Below are 20,011 nucleotides of genomic sequence, written 5' to 3'. Positions count from 1 at the left end.
CAGGTTGCTTATGACTTGTTAAATATTATCAGCAGTCTCTTAAGGGTGTGAGCTGGTAGAGTAAACACAGATCAGCCCTCCAGCATTAAGAAAAATAGGAGTATGCTTCCACTTGAAGACTTGCCGTTGTGTATTTGAAGACAGGAACTATACATGAAACTGGATAAAACTGGATTTTCTCATCTTCTGTTGGATCAGTTTCCTCAGGTATTGCTTTCAGTACCATCCATTGGACAGTTAAATTACATCAAGCCTGTCTTGGTCACACAAAGAGGTCATTTAAAGAGCCTCCCGATGGAGAGAAGAGCTTTGGCTTTGAGGGAGATGATCAAGAAGCATCGTCCTAAGACAGAGAATTTGGACCCTCGAAAGTGGATGAGACAGGAGACTGTGAGGGGCTTTGCTGACTTTATACTGAACAAGGACTCTGACAAAGAAACCGACAACAGCTTTGACAACAAAGAGATGTGTGAGTATGCAAGTGCAACAAAATGTGGGACATACATAAAAGACTGGCTTTATAACAGACAGAATATAACAATGATAGATTATGGCGCAAATGTTAAAGTTTCTCTTGTTCAGGACTGTGCCCTCAAATTTATATTGGTGTAAGCTGGAGTTATTCATTGTAGTAGCAAGACTGTATGCCCGCCTTCTTCACTAGAATCACACTATTTGCCCAAGGCTGAAACCAAGGCGATCCCCTCCACAGCACGTAAAACAGATGCACACTCAATTCAGTTGACCTTACAGTATGTTCCTGCTGAGGTTTTGACTCAAATGCCATTGCAAATTCTTACACATTACGTGATTGTGTATTAAGCCTAGTACATGCTGTTATGTTTATTAAATAATATATGAAAGAAGCCATAAAGCCTTCCTGTCTGCTGTGTTGTGCAGTGTTGGATGCAGAGAAGCAGTTTATGGAAGCAGCTAAGAGCAATGATGTGGAGACCATGAAGACTCTTGGAAAAGGGCTGAATATCAATGCAAAGAATGTGGTGGGTCTAAATAGACAAACCTTCTATCTGCATCTCAGTATGCAGATAGCATCGCATAATACTACACAAACTGTCTGAAAGGCTAGTCATTTCTTGTATTTTGTAATCACCTTTATTAAATGCAATATACTGATGATGTTGTTTGCCTCAGGATAACAGGACTGCCCTTCACTATGCAGTAGCTGGCAAAAACAAGGAAGCTGTGCAGCTTCTTCTGCAGCGGAGGGTCAAGGTGGACCAAAAAGACAAGGTGAGAGGGCTTTGAAATGTCCTGCATCTGAAAACGTGCCACTGACAATAGCTTATGTAATATTCTGAAGTAATCACGACTTCCTATTTTGCGTTCTGTGTCTGACAGTACGGTGTGGCACCCATTCATTTGGCTGCCTGGTTTGGCAGCTTGGAGATCCTGAAATTATTAGTGCAGGCTGGGGCTGAACAGAAGGTTGAGAACACGGTAAAGAAGCAAGAAGACATTTGTTCTACTGTTTCTCAGTAACTGACAAAGAAAAATATCCAGAAGTTGGGCAATTTGTCTTTTTATTTTGTGCAACATTTCAAAATAAAAATAAATCATGTTTATTTCCCTGGATTTTGAAGCTAACATTTGTATGCGTGTCTTGTTACAAACCTCAGCCCAGATGTTCTTGTTGTATATCCTTTTGTTTCCTAATTCAACTCAAGTTACATTTCTTCTAATGTACACTGCTTGATTAAACATGAACTTGCTTATTTCAACCTCAGCAAGGACTGAACATCATGCACTGTGCTGCTATTAACAACCACACTGAAATTATAGAGTATATAATGAATGACCTGCAGATGAAAGAACTCGACAAAGATGACCAGGTATCTACTTAACACTACTTTTTAATAAAGTAAATCAGCTGCATAATTAACTTTCTTTAGTTATTTTGGACTACCAAAGTACATGCAGAAAATGGTTGTTTGTACCTCAATTATTATATTTCAGTCAGGACACCGGGCATTTGCATTGGCAGCAGAGCACGGGTGTGTTGAAATGATGGATATGCTGACTAGGCCATACAACATGGACACCATGAAGCCCAACAAGGTGTGTGTGGACTTTAAGTGTTTTTGATTTGTGTGTTACACCTGCAATGAAACTCAACACTCTTTGATGCCAGTTGTTTGCCTCCCTCCCTTCTGCCAGCGCGGGGAAACGCCCCTGCACTTAGCTGCCAGGAACGGCCACTTGGATGCCGTCCAATCGCTGCTGCAGAGCTTTGATACTCAGGATGAAGTCAATATGGTAGACAATCAGTGTAAACATCCTCTCTATCATGGTCTAGTTTGTGACAGTGTGTGCTCAGTGGCTAATCCATTGCTTGTTGGTGGCTCCACTTTGGATTAATTAAGATGTATCAAACATGTACTATTATATAACAAAGCAAACTGTGTTCTGGCTTGAATTTGAGCTCTTATTTGATAAGATTTTACTTGGTGCTTCTGGTCAAAAATTCTTCTAAGTGGGGCTGGAGTTTATTGATGGATATCATCTGAATTACCGGTTATTAATGAATGTTATTAATTTAATGTTTAAAAGACTTAAAACCAATATAAAAAATAGATGTGTGAATGGCTATGAAGTTACTGATGCCCATCCAAGTTCTTTCAGGTGGTTTATTTCTGATTTGTAGTTGGTTATATGCCTGGAACCATTATTCAAATTTTAAGTAAGATTTTAAATTGTGGTCGACCTGAGAATAATTTTCTGCTTCTGTTGTGGGAAACTAGCATCACTACTGTTGTTTTTTTGTCTGCGTTGCAGGATGGCGAGACAGCTCTGTACCAGGCTGCTGACAACGGTCAGGAAGCATGTGTCCTGACCCTGCTGGAGGCTGGCTGTGACCCCAACATTCTTACAACAGTACAATAGGCCACTATACTGACTTTAACATTGAAATGACTGATTCATTAATTACATTTAATTTATACTTTTTAATTGATCACCAGTGGGGGAATTACAATGTTTTCACTCTGTTGTTAGAACACACAGGCCTGAAATACATATACGCATTAGAATGCATTCCTGTAAAATGTTTTATGGTTAATCCTATAGGCAGCATCAAAGTTTACGTGGTAAATATGTTTTTTGTACTACTAGTAGAGCTAAAGCTAAACCTCCCTCTCTTAAAGGCCAAATGCAGTGCTCTCCATCCAGTTGCAGAAAAAGGAGACGCCGCTCTTGTCCAACTCCTCTTAGATCACAGAGCCCATACGGACTTCCAGAATCAGGTAAGCAAACACAAGCTAGGTAGCCGTAGTACACTCGCTCAGTCAAGTTTTTTAGTAACACGGATTACACACATATCAGCTGTGCTGCCACTGTCACTCAGCCTGGATGCACATCATTGTGATTTTACATATTTTCTCCTAAGCTAACAGTTCCTTTTTTGGGGGGCTTCATGTTGTGTAACAGCATATTTTTGCTCTCAGCACCTAGAGGCTCCTATCCACCTGGCAGTGAAGAACAGTCACATCCCTGTCATCCATTCTCTACTGAAGGCTGGCTGCAACATTAATGTCACCGATAAGGTATGATCTTTCTAGCAGCACAGTAACGTAAGATGTCAGCCAAACGATATATAAGAAAAGAAATAGAGAAAATATTTGCTGCATTGTGTTGTCCTGTCCTATGCCATGAACTGTTAGAGGTCCCAGACTGCTATCCATCTTGCTGCAGAGCTGGCTAGAATTGACGTCGTGGAAATGCTTCTTAAATCCGGGCTGGATCTGACACTCCGGGATAGGGTAAGAATTCTCACAAACTGTTAGAGCTAACATAGTGTAGTTGCCATATATATTAAATTCTTCTCTTGTACACACTTTTTTCAAGACTTAATCTTGGCCAAAATCTGATAGTTTGGCCATCCAAAGGGCAAAATAACTATGTATGATTAATTTAAGCCGTATCAGCAGCATGATTCATTGCAACGGTAAGACAAATTGGATTCTAAATCTGGTACCTTACAGTTGTGATTAAAGTTTGTGTATTTCTTTTGTACATGTTGGATTCGGAGTAGCAGGGTAAGACGGCTCTGGGTGTGGCAGTCAGAGCAGACGAGGTGATTATTGTGGACATGATCATCAAAGCAGAAAGATACTACGCCTGGAGGAAGGTGAGAGATGGGCAAATGATACTTAACTTTTACCGTTTTCCTGTGTGCCATAATACATTCTTGAGGCCTTGAAATCAATAATTACATTCATCACAAATTATTTATTTCCTAATGTCAAAATCTAGACTAGTTGAATCCCCTCTAATACTATTAAAGCATCCATGGTAAAAAATGACTCACAGCACAGAAGCATTTGACAGCCAATTTACCATCAATTTAATTAAGGTTATGCCTGATTCCTTTCCCCTCTTGATTTGGAATTTTTTTTAACTCTGGCATTCATCTTTTAATCGTGTGTGCGCATGTGTGCGTGTGTGCGTGTTTCCAATAATATCTTCCCATGCCCCTGTGCTCTCTGAGGCTTGTGGCTTTTATCAATCTGCTGACATAATTTAATTGCCCTTTCAGGCCAACACAGAACCTAATGAGAGTGTTCACAGCGAGTATGCGCTAACATTTAAACTCGACCACCGCTATGAGAACAAGCAGCTCCGCTCCATGGCCTGGCGCCTGGCGTACGAGCTCCTGAAACCAGGAGACTGGAAAAGACTTGCAGAACACTGGGGCTTCACTAAGGAACAAGTGTCGGCCATCGAGGAGCAGTGGACAGGTGCCACAACTCACACTAACTGGACAGGCTTTTGACTGTGCATTTGGCAACTCTCTGAAGTAGTAAAACATAAGATTCTTGTAGCCAAAATTCTACGAATTAAAATCCCTGAATTCATGAAGAAAATTTGGCAATGACAAGAATATCCTTGGACAACTATTTCTTTTCAGACTTGCTAATTTATTTTTCTATTTCATCTTCCAGTGCACCTTGGCAATCTTTAGTTTTTTTTTTTTTTTTTTTTTTTTTTTTTTTAAGTTACACTGTTTTCTTGGCTGTACAGTGCTGTGTGTTTGTCTACAGGTCAACACAGCTATCAAGAGCATGGGAACAGGATGCTGCTGATCTGGCTTCACGGGGAGGAGTTGGCTCAGAAGAGCCTTGCTAAAGAACTCTACGAGGGCCTCATTCTCACAGGGAACAGGAAAGCTGCAGGTGCATTCAGTTGTTTTTTGTTTTTTTTAAAATCAAGACAAATATACTGAGGAATCTATACACATAGCTGTGCTGCCAGGGGACATGTGCCAAAATCTTATTGCAGAACATGTTAATTTGTCTTACAGATAAGATTCGGATGGAGGCAGAGAGTTCCAGCAGTAAGAGCTGCAGCATTTCATGAGGATGAACACTGCAACATATGGATATGTAAAAAAACTCCATGTTTACATCCTTTTCAACTACTGATCTCTACAGAAAGTTACCAGTAAAATTATTTATTTATTTTAGAAATAAAAGTGTGTCAGATCATTATGGCTTTGGTTTAATAAAGCAAACAACCTGTGGTGTTGAACAGTCCGTGTCATTAAAAAAGCATCAATAAAATAAATACTACATTACAGTACAGTCTCACTTGTGCATAATTTAGAGTAAAACATTTTTCTAGAAATAAATGTCCATTTTGCAATTCTAAACTCTGTCCAGCTGGTTATAATTAAAATAATTTATGTGTGCAGTTCTAAACACCTGTGTCTGTGTAGTACTTTCCTGAGAAAAATAATATTGCTCAAGAAATGCACATTAGAAAATGTCCTCATTGAGGACAAATAAACTATCTACAATCACGAGAGTAAGCTGAAAAAAATCTAATGTTCACTTCAAATGCGGAAAGCAAGGGCAAATTCAATTCACTGCTGTGTGAGATATGTATTTGTGGTCAGTCAACTACTTTGATGGAGTGTACTTGGCACGTGCTGGTGTGTGTTCTGGAGGAGCTTCTGCCTCCAGTGGAGCTTTGGCCCTGCTGGGAGGGGCGGGGAAATTTAGAAGCCATCGCCTGACCAATGGTGAGCTGAAAGAATGAAAGAGAAACAAAAGAAAATGTTCTTTACTATTTTTTTTTTTAAATTCACATAAAGGTATAGACATAATAACACATAAGCACTATTTGCACAGGACTACCCCCCCACGTCTGTGTTTCAAGTCTGTATTTTATTTTACTTGAATTTACTGAAATTATTCCCCACATATGATGTCAAGGCTCTGTCAAAACTGTCATTTATAATTACCAATGCAGCCAATAAAACCCCAAATCACAGAGATGCTGATTTTACCCGGACTAATATTATCACAAAACCTTGGTGTTTAGCGAAATTTGTACGTGACAAATTACAGACATGGCATATTCGCATGGGATTAAGATTACAGATGACCTCCGCAATTATTACAAATCACTCGAGGTCCCCAGGTAATACTAGTCCTGTGTGAATAGGGCAATAGATAGTAATACAAACCTGTGTAACAGGATGATGGCGTTCAACTATCACAGAGGTCATGGGCGGAGCCACACCCATCACCTGGAGGTTGCTGCGGGCAGCTTTACCAACGTCAGTACGTGCAGTGATGCGAGCCGTTACAGTCTTTGAGGGTTTTTGTTGACTGGCTGTGACAACACGACTGCTCACCTGAAACAACAAATATTATTGCATTGTGTATACATGTGATAACTGTAGTAGAGATTTATTTTGTACTAAACTTGAGTCATTCTGTGTTGTTGGTCACCATTTTGATAACCATTTATTCAATTTGTCACACATGTACCAGAGTCGATAGACCAGTGTGTCTAATGCTAACCTGTTTGTGGGAAATTGCAGTGCCCCCAAGTGGCAGTGAGCTGTGCACCACTGTAGTAGGAGGGATCATTTCTGCCCTGGACACCGGGGCACCAGAGTCCACCTGAGGAAAAAGGGAATCAGGGGGAACAGGACCAGAAGTGGGATTTAGAGGAAGTGACTCATAGTGCGGCAAATGAAAACAGGGAGAAGGAATTACAGAAGCAAATGGAAGACTAGTGTAGAACACTTGTGTTTTGGGGGCATCTACATGAGAACGGTTGAGTGTGAAGCCAGAATTTGCAGCGATATAAATTAACAACAAATAAAAATTCTAAATTAAAGAAGAAGAAAAATTATGCAAATTAACTGGCAAATTCAAATTGAGAGACTTGATTGATTGATCCAATTAAATTTGAGATGGCATAGAAGTATGGTGTGTAAATAAATGTATGTTTCCATTAGAAGTGTCTCACCATATCCTCTACTTCACTGTGGGAAGGGTCCGGGCGGTCAAAGTGGACTGGGCTGAACCGTGTGGAAGAGATGGGATATGGTTGAAGTTGAGCCAATGTAGCAGAGCCAGGCTCATCCTGGGGAGGCAGATTATCTGTAGAAAGAAACAAAAAATAAAAAAACAGTTATTACATTAGTCAATAAATGTTGCAAAGGGCTACGGAGGGCTTTTACAGGTAATCTTTTGAGTGCCACATCAAGGTTATAACCTGTACAAAGGACTGCTCAGTTAGCACTCAGCACATCCACGGACTAATCACCCTATTAGATGAGCCAGTGAATGACTTCAAGAAAGGAAAAAGACCACCCTTCACTCCACTCATTCATAAATCTACACAATTGCCAATAGCACACGGCTGCACTCTATTGGAAATTTGTGTTCCTTTCTTTTCTGTCTGTTAGTTTCAATCTTGATAGCAGTGTTAAATCAATACAGCACAGAGGCAAAGCTAGCAGTGCCTTTATGCTTTGTTGAATAGAGCATTAGTCTATTTATGTAGTTATGGGGCTTGTGATGAAGATACATGTGCAAGTTTTAATGTGCTAGTTCTCTAAAATCAGGTTTGTGTGATCATTCTTTTACAGACCATGCTGATCATGAACTGGATGGGGCTCCGGCCGTCCCTCTGTAGTGTGGAACATGCCGAGAGCCTCCATGTTGAGAGCACACACGCCCCTCATGAAGGCTTTCTTCATAGATTCTTCATAGCGCTCTCGCTCAAGTCGCAGTCTTTGGATCTCTGTCTGGGCCCTTTCTAGAGCCTCACAGTGCTGCGGAGACAGGTAGCAGAAGATAGAAAGAAGGAATTTATCAGTTTATATAATACTGACAAAAACACCTCATGTTGTTTTCTTGCTTTCATTATAATCTTCTCTGTTTTCCCTAATTAACCTTTGATTTCTTAATCTATTAATGAAGTTTAGTGGGGCTGTTATTCACTGAAATGTTTAAATTGTATGTATTTATTACAATTTACTGAAGAAATATTTGAAAAACACATGTACCTATGTAAGACACTAATAAAACATGGTAACCACTACCGCTTTGGTTCTGCTTTACATGACTCAGCTTTGTAAATGTACAATATATCATACTGACCACTGTGGTTCCTGTGGTAAAACACCTCACTGAGGTAAAGTCAAGTATGAATTGAATGCAGCATCACCATACACACTGTTTTATATGCAGGTCCTTCACTCCGTTATTTACCTCTGCCAGCTTGGCCTCATACTCTGTAGACAGGCGGGTGCAGACCTCTTCAGCCCTTGTACGGCAAGCCTGCTCCACCTTGACCTTCCAGTGTTTCTGGATCAGAGAATGCCAGCCCAACCACACCTTCTTCTTCAGCTGCAAATTGTAGTGCTGCTGCGCTACCTGAACAGCATGAGCCTACCAGGGAACCACAAGACCATGAAAACATTCACAAGGTAATGATTACACCCTTAATTCATTCTTGTGCATGTGCAGTGCATTTTCTCTTATGGGGCATGTTCTGTGTCAGGGTTTAGACAAAAATATGAGTCATTCACCCAACTTTCCACTTTAAACAAATGGCATAAACATCTATTTTGTAAATGTAAAAACAAGGCACTTGCTAGCTTGATAAGCAGTATGGTATGAAAAAGAAACAGATTGTTCATCAGTGCAATGACAAAATTTCACATATGTAAATTTTGTAGGAGGGGATATTTGTGTAAAAATGTGGCATACGCATGTTCAGTGTGCAGTGACTTAGTGATGCATGGCTCGGTAACTCATGCAGAGAGCGATTATTTGCATAAACCATTTAACTGCACTGACAGTAATCTAGCACTGTTAAAATACATTCACTTTCAGTAATTGTACATCAATTTCTTTAAAAATATACATACTGTGTGTGTGTGTGTGTGTGTGTGTGTGTATGTGTATATATATATATATATATATATATATATATATATATATATACACACACACACACACATACTGTGTGTGTGTGTATATATAAAAAAATGTAAATGTGTGATTGAAGCTGGCAACCACCACAGATCTCAGCCTAAATTAAAGAGTAAACCGATATTCAAAGACGATCATTGAATATTGTCTGTACAAAAAAAGATTTTTTTTTCTTCCTTCTGTGCCAGGTTAAGTAATCTTTTAAGTTAATTTTCATATTTCATAAAACATAACATTTAAAAACCGTTTTGTTGACTAAACTAGTAAACATCTGCATTTTCTCAGTGAGTGTGCAAGTGTGCGTTATGCAAATGTGAGAGTTCAAAGTTTTGAATCATACAGGAAGATAAACAATAAGCAAACACTGATGCTGTGTAAAAGATAATGTCAATATGTTCCTTGCATTAAAAGGGCTATGAAATGTATCCTAAATCTCTCCAATGCATACAAAAGCAGGTGAAGACACCCATGCTTATTGTAAACAGATTTCAAACTGGGGGAAACACCACAGTGTCATCAGTGTACCTCTTCTTTGGCAGCAGTGTGCTGGAGTCTCCAGTGGGTGAAGGCCCTCATTTTTTCAAGCTTTTCTTTTTGTCTGTCCAGCACCTGGCTCAGGTTCACAATCACCTGAGGGAGGACACGTCACATAAAAAGCTTGTCTAAAAAGCAGACAAAGTTGTTACTTATATTTTTATTTCCAGTTCTATGTGTACATAAATATAAGAGACAGAATGTGCAAGGGAGCATACAATAGAGATACAGAGCTGATAGCTTAGACATGGATTAAGCCCAACCAGTCCTACACTAAAATTTCACGCCAATGGAAATCACTGGAAATTCAATCACAGTCCGGTACTTAATCCATGTCCAACCAACCAGCACATTACGTACTGGAGAAAGCAAATAAATACACATGAAGTCACCTCATCTTTTCTCTGGTTGGAAGTCTCGTAGGTGTATAGCAGCCCCTTCAGGCTGTCTAGCTCGGATCTCAGGCCAGCTGTCTGGGCTGCATACTGTTCCCTCTCTTTTCGCATCTCCAGCTTGTGTTGCTCCATAAAGGCCAGCTTCCACTTCCTGAGCTCAGTCAGCACATTTGTCTAATTAGGGAATGGAGGGTGGGACAGTCACAGTGCTTTAGTACATATGGGCATGTGTACACATTTCTTCAGTAGATTTTGAATTTGATGAACAGGTGTGCCGGGGGTCTAGAACAGGCTACCACATGCAGCCTCCCCAACACCCTGATGCAGTAGTATAGTGTAAATTTGGCTTTAGAGGTAAATGGTGTGATTGTGATCTCAGGTACATTTCTACAGGGTCAAACATAACATACACCCACAAATGTGAACATGTTTGCCTTTTTTGGAAGGTAAAACAAAAGAGGTTTTTTTTTCCCCACAACAACAGAGGCTCACAAGCAACCAATTCTATCGGTCAAGAGAACTGAAAGTGTCTCAACTTCCTCTACTACTGTACAGTCCAGGGCTCTGCCTTTTCCTAGGCCAAACTCTTTCATCAGCACTGCTTAGCAGGCGATTGGTTGTCATCTGCCCTCCATGAATGAGCTGTACAACATTAGAAGAAAAGGGCAGGAAGGACAACCACGTGCAGGCGCTCACCTCCTCCAAAATCATTCCACTAGGAGACACAATTAAAAAGGTCACTGGTTCCGTGAAGAGAAGGGCTGTCATCCTGTTCAATAAGCCTTCCTGAGACACTACATTCCCTTTATAATCTATGACCTCTTCATCACCATTGCTTATGTACATTGTCCACAGTATTCCATGCATTTAATCCATCTCAGTCAAACGGTATAATTGCACGAGTAAGGGAAATGTCAATATAAACCTTTGATGCAGATTTCAGTTGCCCTTATATGTACAGTATGGGTTATTGATCATTATATATAATCTGAGACTGACAGTGTGTCAGTGACATAAACATTTTTCTCCATATTTTAGGTTTTGTAAATGGAGTGCATTAACACTAACATTTCAATGCCAGAAACAGCATACTTTGCCTTCTAGATTGCTCTTCAAAGGCTTAATTAATGCTCTGTTGACATTGTACCACAGATGTTTACCACTTATGGAAAACTCTTTTGCTTAACACACCGCTGCTATTATTATTATTGTTATTATTCAGCTATGTCAGAGCCCTATAGCAATACAACATTATATTTGGTCAGCTCTCAAGCATGCAGCAAATAAGAGCCATTAAATTGAATGATTGTGGAAGGACAGTTCTACAGAATAAGGAAGCAGACTAACCTTCAGGTTGTTGCTCCACGTGTCCAGAATGTTCTCCATCTTGCTTATGTTCTCCTCTGATATAAACATCTCTGTCACAGTGGACTCGAAGGCGTGCGGGCTGTTTGGCCTAGACCTCTCAGACACTGTCTGTAACCTGTCTGAGGGAGTGTTTGAGAGCACTGACGCCCTGCTAGATGACCGACCTGCCATCTCCTCAGCTGGAAGGAAAAGAAAAAAGAAACACAGACAGAATATCACCAGAAGATTAAACAATGTTGTATTTTAAGCTTATTTTATGAAAAGAAAAATGTATATACAATTATATATCATTTGTTTCTTTGTATTTGTAATTTACCATGAGAGGCTCTTGAGCGTGTGGAGGGCTCAACAAGTAAGGGAGAGACCTGTGATCTCACACTACTGTTAGAATGCCTTCCATCTTTAGCTTCAGTGGCAGTATCTTACAGAATACAAGGAAATCAGAGCGTTACAATGCTAAATAGATACAATGGAATGCTGCTTAAATACATTTTGACCTGGAATAGTCAGTAAAAATAAAAAGGGAAACAAAAAGTCAAAAACAGAAAAAGGCAATGGCGAGAATGCTGAATAAGTTGACAATGGTTCCTTGTCCAGGAATGCATTTACAAAATCTTAATTAAATCCTGCAGGGGGAAGAGAAAGCCTGCACTCTAAAGAGCAGTACGGGCAGAGAGCCAGGAGATCATTACCAATCTGCCGTCTGCTATCTACATCCCTGTGCACTATTCCATGACAGTTAAAGCACTAAACCTCCAATGAGAGCTACAGCTGAAGCTGGAGCTGGCGGGGGCTGATGGACTGTTTAAGATGTGGGTATTGTAGGGGAAAGAGATAGGGGGTACAATCTGACAGACTTATATCATATGCATCTTGACTAGACTGGTTAACAAGCTAAAAATATGAAGCTGAGAAATGCACACTACATTTTTTTCCATGTTGTGATGCCATATCCTTTTGACAACTGATCATTTGATGTGGGCAGTGCCTGGGAGGGTCTCAAGTGGTGTTTCTGTCAAAAAGACTTCGTGAAATGTGTTCTGCATACAAGAGGAACCCAAGATACCTGCTGGGCATTGTGATTTTGTGTTATCTTTTCTCTGGGAAGGCCGACCCTCTGCAGACAGATGTGAGGTGCCCAGCCGCTGCAAGTGAGCAATGTTGAGTCTGTCAAGCTTAGGGGTGACCACAGCATAGTGGAGGAGCTCCTCATACTCATCCTGTTGATCCATAAACAATAATAAAAAACACAGTGAGCTTAAGGTTCCATTGATCTATCTTTTTCTTTTTTACAATCTGTGACTTATGTTCATAGTTTCTGATTTGCATAGCAATTGTTCCTATTGGTTAACATTTTAATCATCACTGTCAATTTTGGGACAGAAGGACGCAAAGACAGAGGCCATGTTCAGCCCCGACAAAACGTAGCAAGACGTTGTTTTTTTTTTTAAACTGAAACCGGGGTGCGTTGAACACCCTGTTCAGCAATTCTAATAGTGGTTGACATATTGGGTGTGTTTACCTTTGTTTTAACTTACAAATAAGTGATGTAATACATTTGGATTATTGATTGAAACTTGTTGCATGTGTTACTTGCCGTAACCAACTTCACTGTGAAGATGTGCTACACAGTGGTGCTGTGTTCCCAGATCTGACACATACAGACACCCGGAATGTGTTTTTCTTTAATCACCTGAAGCTCAGAGGAGACAGAGCTGCCTGCATCAGAGTCCTTGGGCAGAACAGGACTGGTCGGTTCCTCTTCGTCTGAGGACATCTAAACACAAACACACATATATGTGGAATAGTGTTAGTTTTAAGGACACACTACCAGCAGCACACAAGCTAGCAATGTTAGGCCACTTGTATGACTCACATGTAGTCATACGTTGCAAAACATAGTTTATACTTTATACAGCTATATGTTTGTGTCTGTTTTATCACAGGGACAAATGGTAATGTTCATCAATATTCCATACAACAGACTACTGTCGCATATGGTAGTTAGCACCAAGTGTTACTGTACACACAGGACATGCACGATTAAACTGATTAACAACATAGATTATAATTAAGAAACCGTATGAAAAGGGTCTTTATAATACTTAATACTAGTACAAAATAACACAAAAACATTTCTGTTCACATAACGTCACAAAACATGCAAACTACATTTTACAAGATATTTAACAATGGTTATTTGGTAGGCAAAATGTAAATTCTCTCTTGTAACGTTAATGTTAGTTAAACACACTTTACAAAGTCTTAAATCAGCCTACACCCAAGGCGATAATATATTCTAACGCATTGCTTCTTTCTCTACAGTTACTGCAAGTTACGCCGTTTCTGGCAAACTGACATGAATTAATATCCAACATAAGTTAACATATTATGTAAAAACCATAGGTAAAAACAGAGACACACGGTTCCTTTTTAGCTGCAAAGCCGAAGTCAACAAACAACTCTTTGGCGCAAGTAACGTTAGCGTTAGTGCTATTTTAAAGTCTTTAGGAGTAACGTTAAATCATAACTATGAGATAACGTACCAACACAGAGAATAGATGTGCAGTAACGGTGTTTTCGGAAATATTTACCTGTTTTATATTATATGCAGAATCCCACGCTTTTCTGTTTCCGTCAGTTAGAAAAAGCTTGCTTTGCCGTTTCAAACTGACTGACTCTTAAACAACAGACTCTATGATTGGCTACTGTTTCCACAGCACCTTGCCAAATCGTCTCTGATTGGGTAAAATGTTTCCGTGGTAACGGTAAGCGGAACAACGCGGTGTTCACAAGCGGCGTCCACACATGCGCCCATCGCCCACACCAATACAGTTTTTTTCCCCCTGTGATGCAGACAACACAGCTCATTGCTTTAAAAGTATTGTGACAGCCAGTAGCAGAAATAGCAGTCGTGAGTATCGTGGTATTTTTCAGGCTCTATGAGTCCTAGGAGGACTTTATAGTTATGGACACACACAGTCCACGTATATTCTCTAAATTTCACATTAGGCTACTTTACATGTTAAGAATTATTGCTTGAAAAATTGATGATAATGATGATCAATACACAGCAATATATAAATGGGTACGTTGTTAGTTTATTGTTTGATAACCCCATGAGAATAACACTAGGGACTTTTGCAACAAATCATTTCAGGCAAATCTTCAGTTAGTTGTGCCCATTTAGGGAGCACACATGGTTTTCAAACTGCATTTCACCTGTAGTCTGGCATGCTGCACAGAGATTAGCTAATTAAAACTGTCACAAGGAAGCAAGCTTACCTCTCTAAAGAGGGTGTAAGTCCTTGGGGAGTACCACCACCCTGTGAACCTCCCTGTGGCCATTTCTCAGTTGTACACTTCACTCAGGCAAACAAAGAGGAGACAATGGTTCACAAACTGAATTACAGCTATGTCTCAACCCCCAGAAGATCAGTGCTTAACAGTATTAAGACACATATGTGGGATAGGCCTAACGGCTTGGCAGTCCTGGGCTGGGACAGACTCTAGAGACAAGAGAGACATATGTTCACTCTCAGCCGTGGCAGAGCTGCAAGCAGTAATGTTGGACTGGATCCTCCTCACCACCTGGCTGATTGCTTGAGTATAGGAGTATGAGAGCATGGTTGAGACATTGGTAACAGTGCAGTTATAGCTCCCCAAAGAATGTGCTTTGACAGCTGGTCAGCTGATCACAAAGTGTTGAGGTCTGAACCATTCAATCTGATATTTTGACAATATATATCAAATATATATTAAAATAAACAAAATGATCATTTAAGATCTGACACTGACTCCCCTCAGCACACAAACACACACACACACACACACACACACACACACACACACACACACACACACACACACACACACACACACACACATTTTATCATTACATGTCTTGACAGTTGACGCAGCCTATGAATTTGAACCAGAATCATGAGGCACAGAGGATAATCCTTGCTGCTCTGTGGGGAGTGGAGGTTTCCTGTTGAATGACAGGAAGCTGTAGCTCCCACAGATTACTTATTTCCATTTCAGAGCGGATGATTCACATGTTTTGAAAGGTTTTGGTGATGTATTCATCACAGTTTTTTTTTTTTTTTAGGGTGATTTTGTTGTCCTCCCAATTTGGCTTGTTAGGTTCTCTGCTTTTTCATCGCGCCATTGATGTTAAACTGCACATTTCCTAGGATTGTCTGCTTTTATTAAGTCATTATAACAAGGACTGGTTAGGTACAGACAACTGTAGGGTTTGTATGTTTGTATGTCTGTATCTGTCTTACTGGCAGCTCTTTAATAGCAAAATACATAATAGCCAACTGTTAATCTGGTATCAGCCACTTCTTGTGTGATATAGGATATATCAAACTGTTTGTTTTTAACGACTGTTTGAACTATTGATTGCATTCTTTTAATAGCCCCATGTGGGATTAAATAGTTACATTCAATTGAATTACTATCAAGTATATGAAATCCATATTCTCTTAATCAATACAAATCAATTACAATCAAAGGGCTGCATCAGCTATTACACTTGTGTTTTGACCCCAATGAGTACATCCATAGAAGAACTAATAAACAATGGCTTAGAACTGAGTTTAAGATACAGACAGACGATAGAGACAGACCTCTATTCAATCTTTACCCACTCTGTATAAGGTTTTCCCTTTGTTGCAGACACAGGTAATACGCTACTGTTGATAATGGTTAGATTAAAGTCAGTATTACTGCCTCAAACCCTTTTTTAGATCCCTTTTGTAAATTTCACCTTCCTTTCAGCAAAATAAATGCACCTGGGCTTGTGTGTCGAAATGGGATTCAGCTCACATTTTTCTCTCATAGCCTGTTCAATCTGTTCCAGGACAATAATCACAATCCATTTGACGTTCTTCCCCCTGGTATTTTAGCTCAGTTACATTAGACTATTCAGGACCTTGCAATGGTAGACAGAACAGAAATTAGGAAATAACCTTCTGTGCTTATACAAGTTGACTTTGTTAAGGAACTTTTTCTTACAGCACTTTTACATTTTTTTCACTGTAATTTGATTTTAACACATTGCCAAAAAAAGTCCTGTTTTATTGTTTTATTGTTTAGTGTATGTGCCATTTCATCTTTTGCACTCCAGTTGTGAAACTAGATTACAAACTTGGTGTGAAATTGTTTCTGCCCTTGATCGATTTTGAGTCAGACGTATTTACAGACAGCCATAACTCCTGAAGACAACAACTAATGTGCTATCATCAATCGTAATGTTACCAACCCATTTTTCTCACATACGAGACAATGACGACCTCTCACTGAACACAATGTTGCTAGAACTCATCTTGATGTTATTCATAGCTGCCTGCTGTTTTGAAATTAGTTTTCATTACATTTTGATGGACCAGGACTTCCCCCTTGGGCCACTCTAATCCATCACATCTCTCTATCAGTGACAATAGTGTCCTTTTGTTTTGCTTTCAGAATGCTTGGGTACCGAATTTGCCAGCACTTGTAAATACAACCAGGTAAGAGACAACAAGGCTGCATAATTTATGACTTTTTACGTATGCATAAAGTATGATACATGCTGACTCTAGCTAAAAGTGGTCAGCCATATGAGTGCAGATGAGCAGTGGAGGCTGAGAGGAAAGATGGAGACTAAAGCAGTTAGCCTGAGCTTCTATCTCCACAAGGCAAAAACAATTACCATCAGAGTCCACATCCATTTCTTATAATCTGGATGACAATAAACAGCAAACAGTTGTTCCAGTCTACCTCCACCTCTCTAGTCATTTCTAAAGGAAAGCTGGTACTGCAGGTACTACATCCATTTGAGTTCTTGGGGCAGTAGGATACATATTAAAAAGGACATTGAAATCTTTGTGGAACGAGCAAAATGCAGAAAGAGAAATATGTGTGAAAATGCATATGTTCATAGTATAGTGTGTGTTGTACATATCACAACACATAGTTCATATAGGGATGATGACAAGGATACCTAGCAGGGCACAGAAGAGTCTGAGCTGCTCGTTCAGTAGGGCTTTACACTTTCTTATAACCTACTGTACCACCAATTATCAGGCTACATGTACTGAATATGGCATGGAAATTCATTAACTTCATAGCTATTATTCATACATGCCAGCATCAAACCTGGAAGCTCTGGTAAATATGAGTATTTGTTTAATTTTCACTGTAATAAAAAGGTATAAAAGGTAAAAAAGGTAAAGGGTAAAAAGGTACTGAAATTCATGAGCATATTTCTTGCTTGTGTGTATGCTTATGTGAAAAAAAGAGAAGAGTTTGAGTCTCCCAAGAAAAGGAGAGAGAAAGCATTGGCATGTGCAGTGGACTCTGTGTGTGTGTGTGTGTGTGTGTGTGTGAGGGTCATTCTACTGTCCCGTACATTAAGCTAAGTGCTCCTCAGCTCTCCAGCAGTAGTAAATGGAGTCTAATATTGCTTGAGGGGGGAGAAAGAGTGTCCCAAGCCCTAGGTCACTGCTTCTGTGAATCATCAAATTCAGAGGATAAAGATAGATGCCTTTCTTTTTGTTTACGTGTGTGTGTGTGTGTGTGTGTGTGTGTGTGTGTGTGTGTGTGTGTATGTGTTCCCTTGCACATTTTTGTGTTGTGTGTGTCTTTGTGCACACTGTATGCATCATTTACAATCCTATTCAGTATGCTTTGTGGTGAATATGATGCACAACTAGTGTCAAAGCCATGTCTCAGTGTTTAAACTCAGTAAGCAAATGCACAACCAGGCTGCACTATTCACTGCATGTCCTACATGTTAAGTATTTTGACATGAAGCTATTGAGATTTAGTTTTTTTTTCTAAAAATGAGAATAAGGAATCAGATGAACGGAGTGTAATACATCAAAGGGCTTGCTGGTAGTCATCTCTGCAGTGGGACAAGTCTCACTGGTAGCCCTGGTACAGTTTGCAGGCATTAATGATGTGAATACTGAAAGGCTGAGTGTCCCTGTGCTTGCATCAGACCGTCATCTCCTTTTTTTTTCTCTCCCTCAATTTCTTCAGGAACCACTCGCAGGTTTTAGAGGCGTTAGGATCTGACATAGCAGGCACATAGGCAGTTACTGTCTCACACTTCATCTAAAGAGCCTACTAATCTCTATGAGCCCGTGTTGGGTTATGCAATTATTGTAACAAGATTGTGTAATCTTTGTGTTGTGTTCCTGAATAGTATTGGTCCCTCTCTGGTTATTATTTTTGGGTATAGAAAGAATGAAAGTGTTTCATTGTGATAAACTGCATCTGAAAGTCAAGAACTGTACTCACTGCACAGTTTACTGTATGTACAAATTAAACTCACTGGAGTGTAAATGAAAAACAAAATACTTTACATGAGCAAAAAGAACCTGTAAGCATAATACTTGAACTGTAAATGTGAACTGCAAGCTATAATGAGAAAAAAAATACTCAAGATTATCGTAACCAATGGTACGCTTGAATGAAAGTCATGAATGCAAATGATGTAAATGTGATTTTATAAATTCAGGAGATTGCTAGAGGTGGTGCACTAGCACTGAATATTGCAGACGTACAGTACAGGTTGAGTCATTATACCAACAAATTCACCTGTGGCCTGGGATGATGTAAGGTCGATGGGGGGAGAACTTTGATTGGATATTCCGTATGAGGACCTGGACTCCTCAACACTCCTGCTCTTGTCCCATATTGGGTCCAAGTGGAGACTTTGGATTTATACAGATGTGATTCACATGTTGTTTACATCATGTGAACGACATGCAAAGTGAGAACTGCCTATATACGCCGTTTAGTGACTGACATGGTCACATCCTTTCCACACAAAGCCAAGCTATGTGACTTTGATTACAACCTTGTTTCATGTTTACAGATTATGTTTTTTTCATATATTTCTTTTTCATGGGTTGGGGTTGAGGTGCATGTTTTTTTTTTTTTTTTTTTTATGGCAAGCTTTTTTCATTTATGATCTTACTTTGAGCCTTAGCTCTCTCTTTCTGATGTATGAATAAATCTAATCTGGAATCAAATGTATAGAGTTAATATAGAGCAGTGGACAGATGCTTCAAGTCAATCTGTTCTAGTACCATGGGACAATGGGTGATGGCTATATTTGTAAATAAAACTTTTTGGTACGTAATATTCGACCAATCAATTTCCTATGGGATATTACTTCCTATGATTAACTGAAGGTATTTTTTGGGAAGGTTCAGCATGTGGAGCACAGTTAGGGGACATGGAAGGACTTTGATTTGAATATGCAATTGGATATTTACAGAACTTGCGAATGTGCACGACAAGTGTTATGTCTTTAGCAGCACCCCAAACCTGGAACGCTGAGACGTTGGAACGCTCAGGTGTCGATCAGCACCACGGACAGAGACAGTCGTTGAAATGCATCGTGCGGACTCCGAGTCGACTGCATAACAATAACAAGGTGAGAGACAGACAGCTCTTCTTTTA

The 20,011-nt window shown here is 39.7% G+C and overlaps 3 protein-coding genes across 4 annotated transcripts in view; 2 read left to right on the top strand and 1 right to left on the bottom strand.

The window, feature by feature from the left end:
- Positions 1-294: 294 nt before the first annotated feature.
- On the top strand, positions 295-5,373 carry ankdd1b (ankyrin repeat and death domain containing 1B). Its single transcript, XM_028577814.1, has 14 exons — positions 295-469; positions 901-1,001; positions 1,153-1,251; positions 1,360-1,458; positions 1,746-1,850; positions 1,975-2,076; positions 2,176-2,274; positions 2,794-2,892; positions 3,462-3,560; positions 3,678-3,776; positions 4,049-4,144; positions 4,553-4,754; positions 5,058-5,189; positions 5,318-5,373. The coding sequence occupies exons 1-14, from the start codon at positions 295-297 to the stop codon at positions 5,371-5,373; spliced, it is 1,563 nt and encodes a 520-aa protein (XP_028433615.1).
- poc5 (POC5 centriolar protein homolog (Chlamydomonas)) lies at positions 5,031-14,220 on the bottom strand. 2 transcript variants are annotated; one of them, XM_028578166.1, is made up of 13 exons: positions 14,146-14,220; positions 13,245-13,328; positions 12,618-12,771; positions 11,868-11,972; positions 11,531-11,730; positions 10,181-10,357; positions 9,780-9,884; positions 8,529-8,708; positions 7,906-8,089; positions 7,279-7,412; positions 6,825-6,926; positions 6,485-6,655; positions 5,031-6,042 (listed from the first exon to the last, which is right to left on the bottom strand). In XM_028578166.1, exons 2-13 carry the CDS (start codon positions 13,326-13,328, stop codon positions 5,908-5,910), a joined length of 1,731 nt encoding a protein of 576 aa, XP_028433967.1. In that variant the 5' UTR covers positions 14,146-14,220; the 3' UTR covers positions 5,031-5,907. The 2 variants fall into 2 exon arrangements, with proteins under 2 accessions (XP_028433967.1, XP_028433968.1); XM_028578167.1 differs by lacking the exon at positions 11,868-11,972.
- Positions 14,221-19,902: 5,682 nt separating this feature from the next.
- Positions 19,903-20,011, top strand: part of sv2ca (synaptic vesicle glycoprotein 2Ca) — a 32,038-nt gene continuing 31,929 nt past the window's right edge. The window contains exon 1 of the mRNA XM_028577171.1: positions 19,903-19,985. The gene's annotated coding sequence lies outside the window, so the exon portion shown is untranslated. The remainder of the gene's footprint in view (positions 19,986-20,011) is intronic.

Source organism: Perca flavescens, chromosome 5 (assembly GCF_004354835.1).
Source record: "Perca flavescens isolate YP-PL-M2 chromosome 5, PFLA_1.0, whole genome shotgun sequence".
Lineage (NCBI taxonomy): Eukaryota > Metazoa > Chordata > Actinopteri > Perciformes > Percidae > Perca > Perca flavescens.
This window is presented reverse-complemented; position numbering and strand designations above follow the sequence as displayed.

Coding starts and splice junctions, on each gene's coding strand:
- poc5 (XM_028578166.1), bottom strand. CDS start 13,328: ATGTCCTCAGACGAAGAGGAACCGACCAGTCCTGTTCTGCCCAAGGAC. Junction 10,358..11,530: donor CGTGGAGCAACAACCTGAAG/GTTAGTCTGCTT, acceptor TTCCCTAATTAG/ACAAATGTGCTGACTGAGCT. Junction 7,413..7,905: donor TCCAGTTCATGATCAGCATG/GTCTGTAAAAGA, acceptor TTCTTTCTACAG/ATAATCTGCCTCCCCAGGAT.
- ankdd1b (XM_028577814.1), top strand. CDS start 295: ATGGAGAGAAGAGCTTTGGCTTTGAGGGAGATGATCAAGAAGCATCGT. Junction 2,077..2,175: donor ACACCATGAAGCCCAACAAG/GTGTGTGTGGAC, acceptor CCCTTCTGCCAG/CGCGGGGAAACGCCCCTGCA. Junction 2,275..2,793: donor CTCAGGATGAAGTCAATATG/GTAGACAATCAG, acceptor TCTGCGTTGCAG/GATGGCGAGACAGCTCTGTA.